The following is a 9,036-nucleotide window of genomic DNA, read 5'->3' on the forward strand; positions in this document are numbered from 1 at the left end:
GTTTGAGTCTTGACACACGACTAATCGTTGGTCAAAGTATGAAAAAAACACTAAGTCCGCAAAGAAAAGATTTATTAAAATAAGATGTTGCGATCTTTTTATGGAAAATAACACTAAGTGTTCCTTAAGTGTGTTATTTTTTAATGCGTTACTTTATTTCGAATATGTTGCCAAAAAAAAAAAAATCTTGTAAATTGGACGTCCGAGCGCAAAAAACCGCGTATATTAGAAATAAAGTTATGCTTTAAAAAATAACGCACTTAAATCTAAACCTTAAAAATAAAAAAACCTTAAGCTAATGACAACAAGTCTTTAAACAAAAATGGACGTCTATGTATATAGAACACTTAAACCTAAAGTTTACAAACAAAACTTACTTCGGGCACCTTTTCAACCCCTAAAATGATGATCCGAACGTTTACGTATCCTTGATGTATTGAGCCTACATTATTGTACGAAGAAAAAAATATCAGGTTCTATATAAAATATTGACGTTTCGGAGTCTTGACACACGACTAATCATTGGTCAAAGTATGGAAATAAATACTAAGTGTTGCAAAAAATAAAGTTAGCCAATTTTTTTTATTTTTTATTTTTTTGGTACTGTTTCTATAACGCAATATTTTACTGCGTTATAGATTTTTTTTTAACTGCTTCTATAACGCAGTAAAATACTGCGCTAATGCAGTTAATGGCTCCGTCTTCGTGAACTGATTTAGCTCAGTAAATTACTGCGCTAAAGGTATTTTTGTCACTTTTTTTTTTGTTGGAGTATTTTGGTTCCACATGGTTTTTTTGGGGGCATTTTGGTTCGGGACTCCCTATGAATTGGCCTAGCAATTCTATCTGTATAGGACATACGAGTTTGGTCTAGTGGGTAACATCAGGGGCGGATGTAGTAAAGGCTCAAGGTGTTCACCCTGGCAAAAAATTACAGTGTATATTTAGGGTAAATTTTCTATGTTCATGTACATATATTAACTTTTGAACACCCTAAACAAATGCAAAAGTTGGTTCAGTTGTTTTTCCGAACACCCTGATTAAAAATCCTGGATCCGCCACTGGGTAACATACACGAGATCCCAACGCGTTTATATAGTTTATTGTTGAGTTGATATTCAATGTACCAATTTACCTGCTATGGTTATTTATAATATTGTTTACAGCATTGAGATATATATTCTATTTTGCCTCAAACATTTATTTTAAAGACTTGCTCCACGGGTAAGACGCAGGAGCAAGGTCAATAATCTGACTGGAATTTATGCTCACCAAATTCACTTACTGCTTAATACTAATCTTAGTGGCACCACGTTATCAGTGATCTAGTTCGAGACAGTCTTCCAGTTTCAACTAAAGCAAGCCAACCATATCTGTCATGGTGGCATGCTAGAGTATCCTTTATTTATGTCTTGTTCTTCTTTTTGGGAGGCGCCCCTCGAATCTTATCTTTAAGAGTATTATAGTAGCTCCTTGACAACATTTGTGGGATATTTTGTGTTAGACCATTCAGATTTGTACTTTTTGTTTAGTATTTCGTTGCTTTTGAGATTTTAAGACTTGTCTAGTTTGCAAATGCTTTACTTTTAACTATATACTCGTGTTGGATTTTAAGTGAAACGATGATTCACCTAAGAAAGGGTAGTAACTAGTTAGGCGCTGATTGTGACTAGCAGAAGTGGGTTGTGACATTTCCCCTTTCACCCATAATACATAGTAGAACATTTTTGTTAGCTACTACATCTTTGTCCAAGCAAATGCATGTGCAAGACTTCTTCTCCATTCATTTGAACCATTGATTAATTAAAGAGCACTAAAATGTAGGATTCCAATTATTCAGGTCTATGTGTGTACATGGAAACAAAACAATAGAAGAAAAGGAAAGGGAAGAGCTTCATATAATATGAGGTTTGTAAGTTGTATTTGCTATTTGCTACATAGGGATTAGAGTATCCCTTTTTGTTTGCAACATTCGATTGCTCCATCAAACATTTCCTCAAGGCCATACTTGTACTTGAATCCGATCTCCAAAAGTTTTTTTGATGAAAGGCTAGCGTGTTTAGGTTGTTCTACACTTGACCCTGTGTACCTGCAAATAAATAGCAGCACATCAATTATTTTCTTCCATTGTCTCAAATTAAATGTTTTAATTTGACTTGTACCAAGTTGAAATATACATTACTTAGCTTATAAGAGCACTGTCACATGTTCACAGGTCATACGTTAAGTTTTTGTTGAATATATTATATTTTGACAGTTACTTTTTTGAAAGTTGATACTATAAGTCAGAGACGGAGTCAGGTTTTGATGTAAATATAAGGTTTGGACTAAAGCTATTGGGTTCGACCGAACCAGCACCCGATGAGCTAGCTCTGCCCCTTACTATAATAGCACAAACTAAAAAAGAAAGCTGGACACTCAACTTTGACACAAAAAAAAAAATACTCCAACTGCTTAATATCCCGCTTTTCTTCTTTCTCTCCTTATCTAAAAGGAAAGACAAATTCACTAGATTCCGAACTACTTGCTGCTCCGTATAGTATTGGAGGATATAAATACTTTAACGAGTTCCTTCCTTGGTTGATGATAAATTATCTTACTCCCTGTCCATACCGGGTCTAAGGGTATATCTATTCTATAATATACTCTTCTTCTACGACAGAAATAGCTAAAACGGAATTGAGCCCTATAAGCACTTCATTAAAACTAAAAAGAACAACAAGAGCAATAACTCACAGGCTAAAACAGGAACAAGGGGTGCAAGCAATCTTTAGAAGTCTAAACTAAATAATACCTATATGAACCACTTAGAAAGGATAAGAGCCGTAGCTACAAAGCAAAAGAAGAATAAAATATAAAACAGTCAGCCAACTAAAGTTAAGGCAAGAATCTATACTTACTCATTAATTTGTTTTCGATATTCAGGATATCTTGTAGAAAGAAACTCAGCTAGCTTTTCACGTGTTATTTCAACAGCTGAACAAATATACCTCCCTTTTGCATTAGGATTTTCAAGAAGGAAGATGTGAGCATTTGTGACATCATCTACATGTACAAAAGGTACAATTGGAGGATAACTCATCGAATTATTTTGATGACCTGCACAAATTTTCAATTAGTACCAAGATACATTGAGGGAATGATCATGGTATTTGAAGTAAAATTTAAGACATACCAAGAATCATTTCCATGGATGAACGAACAGAACCAGGAATTTGAGGAGTAATAAAAGGGCCATGTATCCAGGTTGGAATTACAGTCACAAGATCAATTCCATATATTTCTGCAAATTCCAGAGCTGCCTTTTCTGTTAAGGTCTTGCTAATCGTGTAAGAACTTGCAAAAGGCTTTAAGGTTCTTATAAGATCTACGTCTGTCCACGAGTTTTCATCTATTATGTTTGAACTGCCACCCACAACCGTAGCTGCACTAGAAGTGTACATGACACGTTTAACTGTCTTTGACTCGATACATGCCTGTAAAATACCTATAATACAGTCGATAGATCTTTGCGTTATCATTTCTTCACTTTCTTTGTTCTCTAATTCCATTGGATGTGCAACATGAAATACCCCAATGCAGCCTTCAATTGCTGCTTTGAAACTCTCTGGTCTGGCTAGATCAGCATTAAAAATATGCAGCCTTTCTTGTGCACCCGGAAGATTTGTGAGGTAGCTCACATCCTTTTTGCGATCTAGCAATGAATTCAAAATTTTCATAGAAACTTGAACGTATTTCGTGATCACACAAATGAGGAAGTTAGATTCAAAGACGTGTTGATTTCTCAAATGGTCACTCAACTAATAATTATTATCTCAGAAGGTCACCTTTCTTCTTTCTTCTTAATTCCGATTCCTTCAACAAAGAAAGTGACTTTCTCAGATGATAATTACTATTAGTTGAGTGACCATATGAGAAATCAACTCACTAAAAGAATATAACTTTAACATGACAATCACATAAAATGTTTAAGTGAGAATTTGCAAGGGATTGGGCAGAGATGGATTCATAATTTAAAGTTTATGGGTTCCTACATCGAACTAAAGTTAATATACCATAGTAATTGGGTTTGCGATCAAATATTTTGTAAATATTTAGTGGATTTTCTTAATTCATATACACGATTTGGTAAAAGTTACAATGTTCCTCTGAACCTGTTTGTTGTGCTCTAGATCCGCCCCTGGGATGGAAAGAACTTGGTAAGGTATTTCCGGTATAAATAAATAAATTTATGGTTAGGTGTCAGATTCAATCGATCCTTTTTTTTTTTTGTGGTTAAAGACCAAGCTCAATTTTATTACTGTAGAAGATAAAGTGCATAAACAAGGGTGCAACTGGGCATTCACCTAAATTTACTAAGCTTAAAACAAAAGGAGTCATTTGGTCTGATCTTGAAATATTGTACTAAAGTATCAATCTCAGAATCATCAATATTTTCTTTTGCAGACTAAGAACACAAATAATCACACAAACTAGAAAGACTAGTTCACTAACCCCCAAACCCCCCGAAAAAAATGAACGCCAAAGAAAGTCAACAAGAAGGAAACTTACTGGAACTTAATTAAATAGTATTAAAGTTCTGATTGTTCTAAAATTTGAGGAATATGTAGCTTGACGTGTTATTAATTTAATTATAAAGGGATGATACCGGTCCATGGCAAAACAGATATGGAAGAAGGCCTAAAAATTGTTCCATTAAAGAATGAAATAATTGCATAGTCACATAGAAAACAAGTAAAGAAACACCAATTAATTAGAGATAATGGTAAAAAACACACCTAAACTATCACTTTTTCGCGTATTTCACACACGCGACTATCAACTGTTTTTTTTTTCTACCTGAACTACCACTACCACCACCTATGTATTAAACCCACTTGGTTGAGTATATGGTGATAATTCATATGGGAAAAGAGAACTACTTTTGATCATTAACTCAATTAATTAAGAATTGTAGGTATAGCAAATTACCTGGATGAGACCTAATAGTAGTGTTAACAGAATAACCAACTTGAAGAAGCCTCATAACCATCCATGATCCAAGATAACCACTTCCTCCTGTTAGACATACCTTTCCCTTCTCCTTCACTTCTTCCATCTCACTCGATTAATGAACTCTTCTTTCTTCTGCTCTGCCTCTATATAGGAAGTGATCATAATTTTCTCTTTTTTTTTTTCTTTTTGTGGTCCTAAGCTATATCGAAGTGGATGATAAGGACAAGTTACTTGCTGTCGTTTACCCATTGCTTTCATCTCTTAAATTGGCCACACATCCAACTGACGCAAAAGAAATGTACTAAAGCATTCACTGCTTTAAAGATTCTCCCAGCGAAAAGAAAAGCGAATAACGATTTAAATTTTATGGATTTAATTTTTAAATTTTTTAATATTGATCACATCACATTTTAACATTATGAGTCTCATCTACAAGGTTTTGAGCTTTGATCACATTATATTTTTTATATTACTAGTTCCTCGACACGTGCGATGCACGTGTATATCAAGGGGTCCGACACTTTTGTAACCCCAAAAAAAAAAATTTGGAACTAAACTAACCCTTTAAAAAAAAAAAATCAAACAAAGCCATACGCATAGACCACATGCGTGAAACGATCTAAACTCAGTAACTTAGAGTTTGGTCCTTTCACGCACAGATTCTGTGCGTTAAAGGTTGTTTGCACTGTGCATGAAAGGTTTTTTGCACTAGTGTTAATTATGTCCTTTTAATGCTGAACAACTATTAGAATATGACGGAATTGGGAAGTTCATTCGAGGGATTCCTTGGATAGCTCAAAATGTATTACTTTTTTTTTTCTTTTTTTTTTAAGTTTTGTTTGCTTGGAAACTTATCATCTTTAAATCTAAGTGTCATATTTTATAGGATTTTGATTTAAGTGTTTCGAAATAAAAATATTATATTCAAAAATAATTCATCCAATACGAGAGGTTCAACCAAGGTATAATATATCTCATTCAATGCTCCCACCAAGGTTTGATCCCATGTTGTTGGCATAAAAAAGAAGTAAAAAAGAGAGGCTAAACCACCAAGCCAAATTAGTGAATGCAACACCAAGCCAGTTTGGTCCTTTTTTATAATGTTCACTAATGCTATCTAACTCGTTTTCATAAATTGAATTTCGAACCTCGAAATTGACATTCAAAACATCATTACCAAGGGATTAGCATCTCGAAATAGATTTTTTATCATTAGATTTTTACTAGAGAAGAATGAAATTTTTGCATAAATTTGGGGCAAAATTCAAATTGAATGGGATAACGGGCGTTTTTTGAAAAATCGGCTTGGCCAAACCGTCTTGCGGTAGTTTGACCGCGTAGATCTCGAAAAAATACCCCGAATAAAAATACCCTGAGTCATTTTAGGGGTTATAAAGTGGCCCGAAGTAAGTTTTATTTGCTTAGAAACTTATCATCTTTGTTCTTTGGAAATCAAACTCAAAATTAAGCTTTTTTCGGTACTTTGACCGAAGATTAGTCACGTTTCAAAACACCGAAATATAAATATTTTATATAGAACTTAATATTTTTCTAGCGTAAAATAATGTCGGCTCATTACATCAAGTATACATATATGTTTGGATCGTCGCTTTAGGGTGTGTAAAGTGCCTCGAAGTAAGTTCAAAAACTTGTTATCTTTAAGTTTTTTTTTCATACTTTGACCGAAGATTAGTCACATTTCAAAACGTTGGAATATAAATATTTTATATAGAACTTAATATTTTTTTAGCGTACAATAATATCGGCTCATTACATCAAGTATACATATGCCTCTTCACTCACGTAAATAAAAAATAAGGACCGGAGCATAAGTAGAAAACTAGTTGTAAATTGTGAAAACTTTAAATTGTCATAACTTTGCGCTCTGATGTCCTATTTACGCGATTTACACGATTCAAGCGTTTAGGTATACTTGATGTAATGAGCCGACGTTATTGTACGCAAAAAAAAATATTAAGTTCTATATAAAATATTGATATTTTGGGGTTTTGAAACAAGATTAATCTTTGCCCAAAATATGAAGAAAAAAAAAACGTGATTTTGATAGCTTAAAAAAAGAAAAGAAAAAAAAAAGTAATACTTTTTGAGCTTTCCAAGGAATCCCTCGAATGAACTTCCCAATTCCGTCATATTCTAATATTTTTTCAGCATTAAAAGGACATAATTAACACTAGTGCAAACAACCTTTCACGCACAGTGCAAACAATTTTTTCACGATAATTTGTTAGTGAAAGGACCAAACTCCAAAAGTTACAGTTTGGTCCTTTCACGCACAGATTCTGTGCGTGAAGCCTAGTTTGGTTCTTTTTTTTTTTTAAAGGGTTAGTTTGGTTCCAATTTTTTTTTTTTTGGGTTACAAAAGTGTCGGGCTCATATATCAAGCCATATAGTATAACTGATAGACAATAATTATTAAGGAGTGGTCAATTGGTTTTGTGGTCCTTTATAAATTTATTTTTAGTTTTATTTATAAGACTTAAGAGAATTCTATTTTTACAGATAAGAGATCTAAAAGTAAAGCACAAGAGATCTGAAAATGTCATTTTCTTCTATTCAAATCGCAAGTAGTCATAGAAGGTGATTCCTCGAATTGAAGGTTTGGAACAAAGTCTTATGTACACATATTCGACGTGAATGCAATGACATATTATTACAATAGTTGATTAACGAATTTCTTTTAAAAAGTGGAATGCTAAGATATTCTAAGAAGTAGATATTCTAAGAAGTAACATATTCATTAGCTAAATAGGCAAAGATAAACATATATTGGAGAATCATTTTAGAACTCACATGAGAATTGTTGACTGATATATATTACTTGTGTGGCCACATCTTATGTATTAATCATTCTGAAGATACTAACCAAACACTTTTTTTTGTCTTTTTTTAACAAGACCTCTTACATAATTATATCTCATTACCACAATATTTTTCCAATTGAATGTAAAAGATGATTTTTTTACAATCAATTTGTTAAAGTAACTTGTCTAGTCCTTTCAACAAGACCTATAAATAATTATGTATATATTTTTTTGATTGAGAATGCTTTTAGTGCCATCAAGAAATTTGCAAAACGAAGAATCAGTGTGTGATTTCGTTAACCTTGCGCACTTGTAATTTTTCAAAATAATATTAGACACTATGCACTTTAATTTAAGTATTTCAAGTGTGATTTTCAAGGATAACATCTATCTTAACATTTGCAAAACAAAATTTCAAAAAAACATAAATGACGAGTAATTAAATAATGAGTAAAGTAAAAAAGGTTGTACCTGATTTTACCACTTTCTCTACCTTACCAAATGGTTCAGTCTTTTGTTATAAAACTCTTCCTGCTTACTTAGCATTTTTTGAACAGTCTATAATAAGTCTTAGAATAAACTGCAAGAGAAGAACATAAATTTTAAGTCGTGGACTGCTAATGCTAAGTGTAGAATAGCCATTACTAAACAAATCTTCTCAATATTCCTACAGATTTGTTTAGTTGCATGCAGTATACAACTTTGAATATCAGGGGACAAGTGATCATTGCTTCTCTTGAGCCCCCCTACTCTGTAATGTATTAGCAGAAGGATGTTCTTTGATTTCTTTGTTTATTAGTTTAAAATTTTCCACTAAATTTTCTGCTCTCTATTCAGGATCAAAGAATATATAACTTAATTGCATTGATATCAATCTACATACCACATTACAAATTTAGGGTTGTATGTAGCATTATAGGTGGAGGTCCAATTGAACCATAACTTTTAAAGCGGAGCACCAATTGAACCATAACTTTTAAAGCGGAGCATTAATTTATGTGAAAAAAGTTATTAAAATTGCAATAAGTCGTACACACGAACCCATAACTTTTAAAATACAATGAATTCAATGCTAAAAATCTTAAAATGTTGAATTCATAAAGTTTAAATCATGAATCCGCCTCTAGATACGTACACATCATTTCCATATTATGTTGGACATCAACTTAAAATAATTCTCCTCCCTTTTCGAACTTGAAGCCTGTATGTTTTGCCAAAC

General features: G+C 32.9%; 1 protein-coding gene across 1 annotated transcript; it reads right to left on the reverse strand.

The window, feature by feature from the left end:
- Positions 1-1,764: 1,764 nt before the first annotated feature.
- Positions 1,765-5,173, reverse strand: LOC132053577 (vestitone reductase-like). The gene is made up of 4 exons (XM_059445664.1): positions 4,972-5,173; positions 3,176-3,694; positions 2,901-3,099; positions 1,765-2,089 (listed from the first exon to the last, which is right to left on the reverse strand). Exons 1-4 carry the CDS (start codon positions 5,096-5,098, stop codon positions 1,945-1,947), a joined length of 990 nt encoding a protein of 329 aa, XP_059301647.1. The 5' UTR covers positions 5,099-5,173; the 3' UTR covers positions 1,765-1,944.
- Positions 5,174-9,036: the final 3,863 nt, after the last annotated feature.

This window comes from Lycium ferocissimum, chromosome 4 (assembly GCF_029784015.1).
Source record: "Lycium ferocissimum isolate CSIRO_LF1 chromosome 4, AGI_CSIRO_Lferr_CH_V1, whole genome shotgun sequence".
In the NCBI taxonomy this organism is placed as follows: domain Eukaryota; kingdom Viridiplantae; phylum Streptophyta; class Magnoliopsida; order Solanales; family Solanaceae; genus Lycium; species Lycium ferocissimum.

Coding starts and splice junctions, on each gene's coding strand:
- LOC132053577 (XM_059445664.1), bottom strand. CDS start 5,098: ATGGAAGAAGTGAAGGAGAAGGGAAAGGTATGTCTAACAGGAGGAAGT. Junction 3,695..4,971: donor TACTATTAGGTCTCATCCAG/GTAATTTGCTAT, acceptor ATTCATTGCTAG/ATCGCAAAAAGGATGTGAGC. Junction 2,090..2,900: donor TATCGAAAACAAATTAATGA/GTAAGTATAGAT, acceptor ATTTATTTGCAG/GTACACAGGGTCAAGTGTAG.